At 39.4% G+C, this 15,549-nt stretch overlaps 2 protein-coding genes across 2 annotated transcripts; both read right to left on the bottom strand.

Moving 5' to 3' along the window:
* Positions 1 to 255: 255 nt before the first annotated feature.
* On the bottom strand, positions 256 to 3,990 carry ptger1c (prostaglandin E receptor 1c (subtype EP1)). The gene is made up of 3 exons (XM_070923818.1): positions 3,935 to 3,990; positions 659 to 1,570; positions 256 to 524 (listed from the first exon to the last, which is right to left on the bottom strand). The coding sequence occupies exons 2-3, from the start codon at positions 1,568 to 1,570 to the stop codon at positions 282 to 284; spliced, it is 1,155 nt and encodes a 384-aa protein (XP_070779919.1). The 5' UTR covers positions 3,935 to 3,990; the 3' UTR covers positions 256 to 281.
* A 2,280-nt stretch (positions 3,991 to 6,270) lies between these two features.
* LOC139300474 (adhesion G protein-coupled receptor E5) lies at positions 6,271 to 13,648 on the bottom strand. The gene is made up of 19 exons (XM_070923590.1): positions 13,601 to 13,648; positions 11,777 to 11,857; positions 11,345 to 11,515; positions 11,058 to 11,216; positions 10,703 to 10,849; positions 10,341 to 10,463; positions 10,130 to 10,173; positions 9,930 to 10,034; positions 9,508 to 9,661; positions 9,127 to 9,249; positions 8,819 to 9,009; positions 8,566 to 8,730; positions 8,265 to 8,459; positions 7,795 to 8,012; positions 7,626 to 7,686; positions 7,452 to 7,543; positions 7,067 to 7,235; positions 6,890 to 6,985; positions 6,271 to 6,334 (listed from the first exon to the last, which is right to left on the bottom strand). The coding sequence occupies exons 1-19, from the start codon at positions 13,629 to 13,631 to the stop codon at positions 6,293 to 6,295; spliced, it is 2,367 nt and encodes a 788-aa protein (XP_070779691.1). The 5' UTR covers positions 13,632 to 13,648; the 3' UTR covers positions 6,271 to 6,292.
* Positions 13,649 to 15,549: the final 1,901 nt, after the last annotated feature.

Below are 15,549 nucleotides of genomic sequence, written 5' to 3'. Positions count from 1 at the left end.
AATACTAACCCCGCCCAATTACCCAGCCACTAGATTTGCAGGTGGCTGCTATTGATAGTAGCACCGGCACAGACTACTAACTAAATGTTGTGAAATGCTGTGGAAGTCTGTTTCCATCCCTTATTCACAGTGCTGCCTTGAAGACTCTTGGCCTGCTGAATATGGACCTCACGAGGCCCTGTTGAAAATAACACAGCAGAGCTTGCATTCATTTCTCACAACACACATGAAAGAAATAATTTATTTCAGCCCATAAAAGAAAAAGTCCAAGAGCAACATGGTCATTGCAGACTGAAGACCTGCCTGCGTGTGTCTGCACAGGAGCTATTTGCTGTCACTGTGGCCCTCTGTGTATAGAAAGCACAGCAAACTCTGGAAAGCACTGCCCTCCTCAGTAAGATGTAAACCCAAGGGTCCAAGATCTGATTCCAGGAGGCCATACGTAAGGCCAGAAGAATGAACCCATCTTTCTCATGTGTTGAGGCTCCGTGGCTTTGGTTTAACTGCATCACAAGAATGTGGATCTATATTGTAGGAGAGACACAATCACTCATGAGATGAGTCTATTACTTTATCATCTACAATATTATTGAAAATACCTGACCACTAAAGGTGAATATAGGAACAAATACTGCACTCTAAAAAAAGTAGTACTCACAAGAAAGGGGCTCCAGCATACACAGGAAACCACAGTGATTACTGCCAGTTGCACCATCATTTCCACATCCAATGAACAAAACAAGGAGGAAGATGAAGCGGACGATGGATGACGAGTACAGCGATCTGATGAATTTGTATTAACATCATGGGACTTCATTCTGGCCTGCAGCAATGCCAGACCACTCAGGATGTTGCAGAGTAGGGAAAGAGTGAGTGCAGTGAGGCCCAGACACGAGAAGGCCAGAGCCAGATTTCGGTCCGCTGTAGACTGTGGACCATGGATAGACAAGAAACACCATGTCCCGGGAGACTGGGTAGTGTAAGTCCCCACAGCAAGTAAAGGTAGAATTGCCAGCACAAGTGCAAGAGAGGACAGAAATAACACAACTCGCCGCACATGAGCCAATGTGATCATAGTAGTGTGGAAAAAGGGCTGGGTGATGGCCACACAGCGCTCCACTGCCATGGCACAACCCAACAGCAAGGGGCATAAGCCAAAAAAGACCATACTAGCCCCAAAGATCTGACAGAATTCCTTGGTGGGCTGTGTTTTATGCCTCTGATCCATGTGCAAATACAAAGCAAAGGCTCCTGGGATCACATGACCTCCCAGGTCAGCCAAAAGCAAAGCCACTGTTAGTAGCAGAAATGGTGCTTTGGATTGGCGGCGGAATCGGACACTGGACTTAGCCAGTATGCCCAGAGCCGTGAGGTTGGAGATGGCGCCAAATGTCATTGTGAAGCAGGACATCCCTAAACCTGAAGATTTGGCAGGGGGCCAGGTGCTGTTCAGCCAGGGACCTGGCTGTTCAGAGGAGTTGATCTTCAGGTTCTGGTGGAGGATGGATGGTGTTGAGGAGGTAGAGAATGAAGTCATGAGTATAGACGGTGTCCTCATCTTCAGTGTCATCTACAGAGAATTACAGGCAAAATACTTCCATTAGTTCAAACAAACCCACTGAGTGATACTTTTTAACAAATGCTTTTATGTCTTCCTGTTCTGCTGTCTAAAATGTGTCTCAAATAATTCATAGACAGCAGGACCACAGAGAAGTCTTAAATGCAAAATCGTGTACTCATGAATGCTATGATATATTCTTCACTGGGCCACTCAAGTCTGATTACAACAAGTGGTCTGACCTAATTCAGACTTTAATTAGAAGAGCTATAACTGCCCAAGGAATAATGAAGAGAAGCGATTAAACCCTGTCAGAGTGTTTTTAGTCTCTGTACCTATCATGCAAGCACTCATGAATAGATGTATTCTCACAAATGTAAACTTTCAAAAACATGGCTGTTCATGGAAAATGCACATGACAGATCAGTGTCCATCAATGGGTTTATTGCAGTCTTCTTATTTGGGGGATATTTTAAGGAGAGAAAAATATTTGAGAGAGGAAATATTTGTAGTGAGACATATGACAAAGGTCCCTGGCCAGGTTTGAATCCAGAACATACTGTGATTGGGTCATAGCCAAGTGGATGCCCTGAGGAAAGGATTATCAAACAATTAACTAACTTTTACTTTACCAGTGTAACGTGGAAATGTAGGACATTTGTGTAGTTTCTGCTGATTTTATTGGTCGGTTAGCACAACAGGCTCTCGGACCAGACATTGTATATGCTTGTCTCACAAACTGTTCTTTTTTTCAACACAATTCTTTCCTCTCTTCAGACCTCTCACCTGCCATAAACATACTTTGCTCATTTGTCTTTTACCCTCTGTGGAAGCTCACCATACCTGCTCCACAACTCCTCGCTTGACAGTTTCCCTAACTCATTACTCCCTTTCAGCGACTAGTATTTGGTTTTGGCTGAACTGTCATTATGCCTTGAGTGTGCCTCAGTTTGTGTGTTTGTGTTGTAAAGAGAGAGCTTGAGGTTTTAAAATACGGGATACATAACAACTTAGAATCACTCTCCTATTTTCTGAGGTAATCACCATTTATCATTTTTAACAGCTGATTTTGGCAACAACAGCGTTGTCTTTGTTTTGCAACTTGATATTGATGTCATTAAACCTTAACCAGCAGGATTTGCCAATTTGCATAAGCAATTTTCATCCTATTGTGATACATAATGCATCAAACACTAGGCTTGATATTTGTAACAGGTTAATGGATCCCCACTTTCCAGAATGACTTTAATCTCTTTGGTACGTGGACGTAAATCTTAGAAGAGCAAAAGGTTCCAGGAGCAGACATGGGTTTATATAAGAAGAAAAGAAGAAAGTCAAAACTGCAGCTAAATTTGATCTGGTTCTTTTCCATCTTCTGGCGAATAGAATCCTTTGAATCTCGATAGCTGCCTGCTTTGTTAGCAGCATCCACAGAAACTCTTGAGGTTACAGACCTCCAAAGCTTAAAAAAGACAGTCAGATCAAAACGCTCTGTGCAGAAATGCATAAGCGCTTGACTATTAATGTAATGTACGTAATGTATGTATGTAATGTAAGCCAAATTAACAAGTGAAATGTGTACTTTGTACTCCTTGACCTGGACATTTGAGGTGTGCTATGTTTTTTTTTGTTGAAAAACAAACACTTGGAGCTTCAGAGAAAATTAATAAACTCCACTGCTTCTTCTTGTGTCGACACCAGTAACTTACAGCTGATCAAGCAGTTGCTGTTTTTTCTTTCTTTACAAATTATTTTGTTTTTGCATTTCTTTCTGTTACCTCACTCTTACTTCATCAACAGTAAATATACCTACACAGAGAGAAGCAATTTCTTTGGAGAGTGGGAGAAAATGACAGAGGAACAACATTATTAAAAGGAATCCAGGGGTTATATTCAGGATTGGGAGGATGTTATCAGCTACAAAAGATATATGTCTTATCAACCAAGATATAATTTACCATGGAAATTATTGAGACATGTACTGGATTCTGGATCTTTTCTCAAGCATCAAGGCTGTTACTCCAAATATCTTGTTTAATTCTTCTATTACTGAATACTGTGTTCTTTAAGCAAAATAAAACATTTCTTAACAACTCAGGCATAATAAAGGGGTGGTGCTCCCCTGCATTATCCATGTCTTACCTACCTTAATCAGGATGTCTGTATAATGAAAGAGGGTCAAATAGATGAAATCAATGAGGAATCACAGCTTTCTTAGAGATCCAACTCTTTAGTCATGCGCTAATCTTATTACTTATATTTAGCATGTATTTCAGCTTCACTTTCGCTAATTTGCTTAGAGTGACGGATGTTGTAAGTATGTTATCTATGAAAGGACTTACCATTAAAAGGTTATGAATAATAAATGAAACTTACCTTCAGATCACTCCGGATGAACACTGTTGTTTGGGATGGCTCCGAATAAATGAGAGAGTACGAATGTATCTCTCTTGTCTGCCGAGCTGCCTGATTTTCCACTTTCAGACATCACTATGGTTCACAAGCATTTGCTCGTGACCTCCTCCCTTTCTTTTCCCCTGCCTCTCTGACAATTTCTCTTTCTCCCTGGTCCGGTCATCCCTCTCTCCAGAGGCTTGGCAGCTATTTTATCTCTGCATGCTGGACCTGCATTTTCCATCCTCCTTCCCCCACTGGATGTATTGCTTCCATCTATTCATCTCCCCTGCTGATCCTTTGAACCAGAGGGGATCTCAGCCATCGCTTTCATTTTGTAGTATTGATCGAGTGTTAGCTGGATAGCTGAACAGTGAAAAAAGTTTTCTCATTTGCTTTCTCAAATTCTCATTGATACTTCTGTCAAAACAAAAGAGATCTGAGTCTGTTATTCAACTGGTACCATGATGATTATCACCCACCACATAAACATAAGCACAGAGGCAGACATCAGAGGAAAAGCATGATGATGATGATTAGATGCCTCAAGGGTTTCTGGTATACTATACTGGTATCCTGTTTGGAAGAATAAGATACTCTGAACTTCACACTGACAGATATTAGATTTTAGAATATTTTAGACATAAAAAACACGTGTTGTACAATTTCCCCCCGGGGATCACTAAAGTATTTCTGATTCTGATTCTGATTCTGATGTTTAAAACATAATTTTCAGGAGGTGAGTTTAAACTAAAAGATACATAGGAGTGACTCTACCAAGGTTTGTGAATGTTTAAAGAGGGAATACTCAATTAATCTGCTCTGATATTTTATACAGTAAAATGTATTTTCAGAACTACGACTACAAAAGGATTGTTTGCTTGTTAAAATTCAAGCACCAATTTTAAGACTTCAGAGTTGTTTTTGAGACCATTATGTCTGTATCTCACATAAACAGGATGGAAGAGGCACAAAGACGAGAGGATCTTCTATTTCCTCTAACTGTTCCCATGTTTTAAGTCAACCAGCCAGATAAGTGTTCCAGCAGTAGACATGAAGGTGGAGAGCATGCATGGGTTTGGCAATGACTTTCAAAACTTACAAAAGTGCTAACTTAACACTCTTGCTGTCTTGTTGTTGCTATTTCTGCTAAATCTGGGCTTCTGACATAAAGAACTTAAAAGATGTCTATGTCCTTTCAACACTAATTTATTCTATATTTTGAATGAAATGATTGGATGAAAAGGCAAGTGGTGGGAAGACCTTCACACAGAGCCCTTAAGCAGGAAGTATATCAGAATATTTATTCAATTGAAAGCTTCCAGGGGAGGCATGAAAAGACTGAATTCACTTAAAATACAATCAAAACATAATAATTCACACTGTGAAAGACAGAAGATGTAAATTGGAAATACAGAATAAAAGATAAATATTTTAACCAAACATCTATCAAAAAGTCCAAAAATGTGCTAAAACCAGTGCTTACAACAGTACTAATATTCTAAAAGACAATAACAACAAAAGGTATATTTGACATTCAAGTTGAACTGCGTAAATAAAAAACATTTTTCAATTATTAGATATAATACATTTAACATGTTACAGCATGCTGAATGGAGCAGAAATGCAGTCACTTCCTGTAATACATACTGAATTGCCCAGCAATATATACACAAACAGACATTTAAAATCCGTTTCTGTCTCATAATTGTCCTAATAATTGGTCATATTTAGATCATATCAATTTAAATATGGTGAACAAGTTATACAGAAAAAAAGTATTTGCCCCAGAAATATCTTTCAGATTGTCTTTAATGGTTTAATAAAGTACCTGAATGACACAACAAGCCATTTTAGATGTACCTGATAAAACAGGTCTTCATAATATAATTTTTTTCCACATATGAAAAAATCTAAACATTTGGAGATTTATTTTTCCAAAACGAGTAACATTATTTACCATTTGATAAATACTCCAATAACATACGTGTTGGTATGAAAGTAAAGCACCCTAATCATGGGTCACCTTAACAGCTTTGTTTAAATATACAGAATACAGAATAGTCTGTATTATAGTAACTCTCACTGTCAAAAGTTATTTCTCATTTTGAAGGAAATCCTTAATTTATATTAAATTATAACAATCAACAGCTCTATTTCTAGGCCAGTTCTATATATCTACCAACTCAAAAACTAAAGACAGATCCAATTTACAATATTTTGCAGTAAAGCAAATTGGTGCATTGGCTACAAATGGCAGGGCAGTGGTTGGCTGTGTGTCTGAAACAGCAGTCCTCAAGAAATAAATTAGACTTTGCTCTCCAGCCACTGTTTAGCCCCTCAGATGTGAGACTCTCCTGTGTCCTGGGTGCTCTTGGAGGCCTGAGGACCCCAGAGGGGAGAGACAAGTCAATCAGTCACGACGCATATTCTCAGTACTCTTTCATAATCAGGACAGGCTCTGCTCTGTCACCAACATACAAAGCCTCCTATATAATATAAAACTTCACCATCTTAAAATCCTGGTAAAGAATTATGTGTTTGCTTTTGGAAGGTTTCCAAAATGAAACTTCCAATGACTTAAACCCCATTAAATCTCTTAAGCAATCATTACAGATCAAATGTTAAATTATGCTGTCCACATGCATCATTTACTGTTGCTTGGGGAGCTAGTGAGGCATCTCCTATTTAACAAGGAGTACATAAAATAATTTCCTAACCTCCTTTAGATAATATGTGTTGAAAATAGATATGGTAGTCTAATAAATTACAAATAGATATCATACTGTATCACATTTAATTCAGCACATTGCTGGTGAAAAGATTCTGGTGAAATTAGTGAATGTGGACTGCAAAGTTATTGGATAAAACAGTTTAACTTCACTGTCATTCCACGTCAATCGGAGACACTGCAGTGAAATATAAATAACTACTTACATGAGCTTTGCTGGAGTGCGAGGAACTGAACTCTGAGTAGCTCTTCTTCCTCGGTGCACAGAATCTGGACAGGATGTTTGCATACTCTTCCCTCACCTAAAATCAGAATGCAAGTTGAGTTTTGACACCAAAAAACACCAGAACTTATTCTTTATTTTTGAGAGGACCGTTACTGACCTGTTTAGAAAACAGACAGTGCATAACAAAGAGCATAACGCCCTGAAGGCTGCCAAAGATGGTGAACAGGTAAGACATGGCTATTGTGCCCTCCTCAAACTGGAAACAACCACAGATCCACATGGTGCCTAACACACACAGCTGGGCCACTGCAGTAATGGTAAATGCCCTGCAGGAGGCAACAAAGATACACACGGGAAAAAAGCTTACTTTTTTTGAGCAATCCTTTTTTTTTATTTCTTACTCTTTAGTGGGAGAAGCAGTAATATAGAAAATGTGTAGTTCCACAAAGCATATCTACACACATACACACCTTGTCCATACACACATATAGGATACGCGTGCCTGATTGTTGCAGGCAGCTTGTGGGTTAGTGCTGACTCACTTTATTTTCTGCAGATTGTCCAGGTCAGGGTTTAAACTTGAGAACTTCTGTGCCAACTTCCACACCGTGATGAGAAAAAAGAAAATGTTTATCTGAAAGGCAACAGAGAAGACAATGTTTTAAAAAAGCAGTGAAGTCAAGCGAAGGGATTTCTGAGATCATTTTCTTACTCACAACGATGATGACACAGGCTGGGCCAAAGAAACTCCAAATGAATTCCACGTTTAACCAACAACTGCAATGCATATTGAAAGTTTATTGAGCAGACTATAAGTCAACATAACCTGGGATTTGGGTATACATTAAAGATAAAATAATATCAGCATCTGTAGAGGAAACTTACTATCTCTCAGTGCCATATCCTTTGGCATTAAATATAGCTGAGACAGCGACAATTACAGCTGGGACTCCATAGCCACCTGCCATCATGTAGAGGGTTTTGACGTTGGTGTTAAAGACCAGGACTACCATCCTGAAGAGTTGTATTCCCTCTAGACACATCCAGCAAAATGCTGCCAGGTAGAAGAAATGCAGCAGCCCTGCTACCACTGCACAGCCAACCTAATGTGTTAGGGAGAGAGATGAGGATCAGGATGACAGCAGTGAAAAAAGGACAAAGGATGCTGAGAAATGGGGAATGGGGAAACACTTGCTGATTTGTTGTTTATAAATCTTCAGCACCCACATTAATCATTCAGTAGCTGTGCTGTTACTTAGTATCTATTCCTCTTCTGTATTCAAAGGTGTCAGAAATGTTTCTGCACTCATATGGACAGTGCAGGCATTTTGACTACGCAACATGTTTGTATTTACCCGGTTCTCTGTACGAGAGATCCCTGCAAGGAAGATAAGGATGGCAATGAAGAGGCTGATGCAGAGGTGCAGGTGGATGCTGGTTCTTGGGCTTTGGATGGAGCGGATCAACGAGAACGTCAGGATGCAGATCAACAGGCAAATTAGTGAAAGGGACAGACCCACCCATGTGATCAGCTGCAGCTCAAAGTTGTCCTGTTAGGAGAGAGGGACAGGTTACAGATGGACTGATGTTTCAACTACAAACTCTGAGCGTCATGATTTACTATGTATCATCATGTATATCACTGAGAGCTTTAACCTCCATCTCATAGAGCGCCATAAGCACAGCAAAGCTGCTCAGGTGGTTGCAGGAACACACTGTGTATTCAGGGTTGGACTCCACCACACTGCAGCCATGAGCAGACCAAGTCCCTCCTTCCTCCGAGGAATCCCAGAACACACAGGTGTGGCTAGATTCATTTGACTGTGAACCAAAAGAGAGCATTGTAGAAGTAATATGTTTCTACAGAGATTGCAGGGATTATTATCCTTAATAGCAAACTATACGCTACCTGTATCAGGTGGTTGAAAGTTAATTTGACTGGCTCTTTGAGGTGGCTTGTGTTTCTGTTACTGACGCTGACAGTCACGACTTTAGAGTTGATCTTAAAGCTTTGGCCCACTCGTGGTTTCATCCCACTAAAGAAGCCATCGGCAGAGTCTTCCAGGTTTGCATAGCTCAGCAAGGACACTATTGTAAAGCCTTTCACAGTCATAGCAGGATAACACTGGATTAAGTGGACATTTATTACATTCAACATAGTCATCTGTCTTAATGAAAGTGGTTTACAAATGTGTTAATTATAGGCATGATCATTACCAGGATAATAGGAGGGATCTCCAGCAGCTGTCTTCAACTGGATGTCCAGATGAGCTTGCTTAGATGATAGATTCACAGCTCCCAGGGGTAAGTCAGCCCCCTTATGTGCCAGTAGCTCCAGCTCTGGACCCAGATACAAAGATCAGCTTTTTATCAACATGCATCGCTTGTTTCTTGATACAATAGATGACTACAGCAAAAGAGAAATCTACAAGCAAACGATTAAAAACAAATGATACATCTGAAAAATTGTAAACCTCTTGAAGGAACAAATTGTCTTTGTAAATGAACAAACAGCTCTGCTGAAATGCATATATCTTTGTGAACAACAAAAGCAAAGACAAATTTAGCTGCTTCACTATGTGTCAATGTATATTTAACCTGTGTGAGTGGAGGATCTTGTTGTCCCAGGGGGCTTAATGAAAGGTCCTATGAGCCTCAGAGCGTTTTCCACCAAGTCCAGAAAGGTGGAGACCTTCCTGTTATCCTTGAAGGCTCCACTGGACAAGAGCTTGTCGATCACAGACAACAGTCTCTACAGCCACAGGAGAGGAGGGGTAGAGGGAGAAACATAAGCATGTACAGGGAGAAACAGGAGACAGAGTCAGGCAGAGGCAGACTTTCAGGCTGCATACCACCTCAGGTCAACATAAACAGTCTACAAAGTTGTGCACAGATATCTGAACACCATGTGACAGAGTTTGAAGGGGGCTGAACTTCCTGTTTCTGTGCTGGCTGTGAGAAACTGAAGGTTTTTTTTGCATAATTAAGTTGCATTTCAATTTATTTATTTGCAGAAATACCTTTAGTGTGTCCTCTCCATCCAGCTCTGTTGGATCCTCACTTTCTGTAAGCTCCAGACAGCTTTTTCTCAACTGCATCATAAGATCATGTGCAATGTGAAATTTCTAGGAGAGTGATTTGGGGAGAATGAAACACAAGTATGAGGCACATTTTAAACATATGTTGACCTGTGATGAGACTGTTTCTGGTGTGGCTTTACCTCTTTCAGATTGGTCACATCTTTGAAAACATCACAGTTTAACTCTGAGGAAACAGGAAGTTTTGTTTAAGTAAATGTGCTTGCTGATGGCCACAGTGCTGATATTATGAGGATACCTACACTCATGAAAATGTTCTCTTTATATATTTACTGAACAAACACCGGTCCAGTAATGGATGTTGGAAAAAGTTGAGGGCTGCTGTGTTCTTACCAGTGCAGTGAGACCCTTTGTTGCCATAGTTAGTGAAACCTAGGTGACATGCACAGTAATGGCCGCTGGCTCCACGATGGCAGGTTCCATTTCCGCAGATTGTCTTATCAATCATACATATGTCTAAAATGGAAACAAACCAGGGAGAGGAAAATGGTTACTCTGTGTGTTTCAGTCTGTGCTAATGGAACAATATATATCCTGGTCCACCAGAAGGTTAATAGCCACAATGGTGCTTGAGCAGATAATATATAAAAAACATGAAGCAGACCAGAAGTTATGTCTGAATAAAGTAAACTATTTTAGGTATGTTAGAAAACAATGTGAGAAAGTATTTTGCAGCATCATGTCATAGCTCTCACCTTCACATTGCTCCGGATTCCCAGAGAAGTAAGATTTGCCAGATTTCAGTCCAAAGCCAGCGTTACAGACACAGTGATAACTGCCTGGTGTGTTGATGCATGTTGCATTCTGACCACAAACTTTTTCTTCTTGACATTCGTCAACGTCTATTTGAGCAGGAAGTAGACATTAAAAAATAGCTGAGAAAGGAAACCATCACTCAGCAAAGGTTTTTTCTAACCGTAAACACATAAAGAAATCACACTAACATCATGTCACTGCAGTACATGGGGAGAACAATTACACATACATACCCTGTAGATAACCTACCACAGTATTTTCTTATGGTGAGACCGATAATGATAAGCATCTTACCTCTACATGTAACGTTGTCACCGTGGCGAAAACGTTCCACTCCAGTAGTGGAAATGAATCCATCATCACAAATGCAGGAATAATGTGGAATCGTGTTAAAACATTTGGCATTAGGTCCACAGATGTCTTTGTCTTTGTTGTCCAAACACTCATTGATATCTTAATGCAAAAGATAAAGACATGAGTTTTATATTCAGATATTTAGATTAGATGAGTGCAGCAGTAAAACTTCAATAAAATTGGTTTCAGAGTCTGTGCCATCACTTACAATAGGCAACATAACTTACCTTTACACGTTGCAGATGTTTCAGCTGAAAAATTCACAGTCTTTGTTGATGATCGGAAGCCATCAGCACATTGGCAGTAGAAGCTGCCATTTGTGTTGAAACAGACGGCATTCTCTCCACATGGCCCAATATAATCAGGGTCGTCCTCATCAATAGCACATTCATCATCATCTTAATTAAAGACACAGGAAAAAGATGGAAATCATGTAAAGAAGTGCTTCAATAAAAATGTGTTTGAGATAGATCTAAACGTATGAGTATGGCCTGTAAGTTATTTAATTTCACATAAACAATTTAGCAAACCATATTATATATTTTCAGTTTCTAATTTCTAAATGCAAAGATGAGCAATTCATGATAAACGGCCTAAAAACGCACACATGCCACAACACGGAGGGCTATATATTAGATAGATAAGTTTGCTTTTCTTACCAATGCATTCTTGCACCACAATGTTAAATCCTTTAGGGCAGGATGGTTTCGACATGACCACAATGAAGGAGAGGTGCAGAGCTGGAAAGCAAGCAGGCGACTGTCACTCTACAGTTCCCAACCATCTGAACATTAATGCAACATCTGCTACACCGGCACCCATGCTTTATCTACTAACTCCTTTGTATTAATCCGTATTTCAGTGTCGCAACAGCAACATTAAAGGATCTGTTTGACCCCATAAACAAAACCAGAAAAGTTCTGAATTTTAAAAGGGCCTCTGCAGAAAAAGTAGAGTCCCTCATTCTCTACTCTCATTTCCTCAAATTGTTCCAACAGCATCTGCACCATAATTCAAAATGAACAACACATGGGTGTCTGGAGAACTCTGCTTCCTATGTGTGAGGAAACATCAGCTGGCATGGCACAAGCACAAAATAGCATTACATCCTGAGGCTGTAAGAGTGCATAGTCAGCCCTCTGAGGTCGCCTAAATGACACCAGGTGGGTGTAAAGTACAGTATATGGAAACAGGAAGAAAGAGTCCAGTTACACTTTTTTTCCAATGTCACTTCAATGAATTCAGTATAATCCTTAATAGAAGCATCTAATTCATTGTTAACTAAAGGGTCAATTCATTGAAATCACAAAGAGGCATATTCCCTCTTCAGTAATCAGTAATAGTATTCAGTAATCAATAGTGGTATCCAGCCATGCATTTTTACATTATTTGTTGACATTTTAAGATATTTGCTGGAACACTAATAAATTGGAGGTGAATAAATTTTTTTACTTGAAAAAAACCTCCATGTCAACAATTTCACTATTTGTTTTATCTTTGGAGGAAAATAGTTCCCAATAAAAATTGTTAGATACAGTAGATATTAAGGGTAAGTAAGTACAGCATGTCTTTGAAGAACTAATTTACATAATGTAGAAGTAACTTCCGAGAGCGATGTCAGATAACTTTTTTTCACTCCCTGGATAGCTGATATTAAGATGTAGATCAAGTTCTTCATATGGCTTTCTAAGATTGCGATTATGACATTATGAAATATTTCAGTGGTTTCATTGGTACAAGATAGAATCTCATGGCAACACACAGAGTTTCTTCCTCTGAGGGCAGATGCAACTGTGTTCACTATCAGGCGACAAGTAATGTGGGTGCTGTGCGATGAGCTCATAGTGTATGAATATCACTTTAAAAGCAGAAGAACAGAGGTCCTCTGTGCAGTGGGGCCCAGATAGCAGGCTGTTAGAAGAAAAGCTGCTGTGTTCAGCATCATTCTCCTTCCTTTACTCCTAATTTATTTGGGCTCTTTCCCACCCTTAGGCTTCAGGCTCTGACTGCTGCAGAGACGCTCTCATTAAGAACTGTGACAGTTTGAGTTTCTCACTATTATAATTTTGCAGGTGAGACTCAAGATAAGATTGCTGGCAGATTTTATCTTAGTGGAAAGTTGTTAAACAAAGTAATAAAACTTAGAGTTAAAATTAAAGTTAAATTGTTTTCATTTTGTCTGTTACAGTTACCTTTTTATTCTTGTTTTAATAATGTACTTGTATTTTAAATCTGTAAATCACAACAAAGACAAAATGTATAAGTTTAATTACAGTATATAGTATGTTTATACTAAAAGTGTTGTACAACATCTGTCTAAAATGTCAGAGTGGACTTCAAATTACCCAGAAAACAGACACAGATATGAATACCTACTGCATCTAGTTAGTTTCCCTCCTTGGAGCACAGAACATTTTCAAACTTTCTCAACAGATGATTTTCCATCCCAACTACTCTGCAAATGGATGACAGATGTGACTCACCCAGTATCAGGAGGTTCCACCTGACCGCCATGGTGAAGAGGGAAACACTGTCCAGATCTGTATAAGGAAAGTTAAAACTACCAAAACATAAACCTGGGAACTCGCTTCTCCTCTTTTTCCAACGTTGCCCCAGTTGTTTCTTTAACTTAAGAAACGTAAAGGAAAAAAAATCTGTATCCACCAGTCAAGTTAATGGGTGGGGAAAAAAATAGCTACAGTATATGCTGATACCAGCAAATACAATATATATAAAAATGCTGGAATCAGTAGTCTCTCATCTCATACAATGACCTGTCCTTTCTCTCACTCTCCCTGTTTCTGTCTCTTTCTCCCCTTTGAATCTTCATCTGCTCTCACTACTGAGGTGACATGCTGAGATGACTAGATTTTCTGGGGAGGAGTTTCTTTTTCTCTCTCTGAGTCACGCCTCTGACACAGAGGTTTGTAGGGGAGTACAGCCAGGAGTTACTTCTGCTGCTTTTGGGGTGGGGCGACAGTGAGAGGAAATAGCTATGCCGGCTCACCCAACTCTATTCCCATGACAGCAATGTGTTACTAAACAGTGTTTTTGCACAGGTAATTTCTGTCTCTCTCCCTGTTTTTGATCATATCTCTGTATTTCTCTGTTGGACTCTGTGATCAGGGGACAGACAGGGGCTCAAGTGGAGTTTGGACTATGAGACTGGTCATTGTCTTACAAAACCCAGCTATCCCTCCCATAGGCAGAATTTTAGGGCACAGCCTGCTAACTATGGCAATGACATATGTCTTTTGTCTTTGAGAGTGTCTGTCTGAGACAATGTAACTATGGCAACAATGTTGAGCTTAATTTGGAAAGAAGTGAACAAAGAACAGGCAAGTATATATATATATATATATATATATATATATATATATATGTAATTCCCCATTCCCTGAAGGCAGACCTACTGTACTTCTTTTCAATTAAAGGGCAGGTGAATCAAATTACTTCGGTCATGGATTAATGTTTTCTGAAAAACAACAAAAAATAGTGAGAACTGCGACTATAAACCAAGACCTTTATTACCACGAGTTTCAGAAAGAGTCTGTCAAATGAATGTAATGTAAGAGGAAATACAATTCTGAGCCGTATTGCGTGAAGATGCATGATGTTTTTTCTTCTTCAAACATTTTTGATGTTCACTACTACTTCACAGTGAACAGTGTCACACGGCACCACCCCTGCCATACATGACTTTGCAGACTTGTGTGGGTTGTACTGGCTTGAGCTTTAAAATAGTGAGGAAATGCCGACGCGCTGTACGCATTTATAAGAGCAACCTAGTGGAACAAAACAAATTGTTACATTTTCAGCAACTTTTCTTTTTTCCAGCTCGCTGTGGCAAGGTCATTTTCAGGTCTGAACACACTGTCCCAAGGCTCACTGACAGGCAGGGTGGATATTGCATTATTTCACACTTCTAAACAATGAGGTGGGCTTTGGGCATTGTAGGCCTGGGAACATGGAGGTGACAGATCGCAGGCCTTAAGGGACTATAGCTGTGTTACAGAGCATGCTCACAGAGGGACCTTGAAATGTACTGACTTTAGCATGACCTATAAAAAACCCCCTGCCTGTAAATAGGCCTATATGTATTCGGAGAGAGTCTTTTTTTTTATTTTACAAGAAATGACTAATTTGTTCCTCCAGTGACATAGTCAAAAGGTTTCTCCCTCCAAATGAATAATAAATTAAACAGTAATCGATATTGTATTTAATGACCTTGGAGTAATAAAATAAGTTCTGAGACATTACTGTAAGAATCAAAGCGCTCACGTTCAATCTGGAGGAACTATTCTATGTTTTTAAAAATTTTTATCCTCAAGAAGTTCTTTCAAAGTTACCATCATACAAACATAAAACAACATTTGGTGACCATGTGGTTATACAGTATGTGACAGTTTTGATAAAGTAATGAAGCTTTCTG

Source organism: Enoplosus armatus, chromosome 17 (assembly GCF_043641665.1).
Source record: "Enoplosus armatus isolate fEnoArm2 chromosome 17, fEnoArm2.hap1, whole genome shotgun sequence".
NCBI lineage: Eukaryota > Metazoa > Chordata > Actinopteri > Centrarchiformes > Enoplosidae > Enoplosus > Enoplosus armatus.
This window is presented reverse-complemented; position numbering and strand designations above follow the sequence as displayed.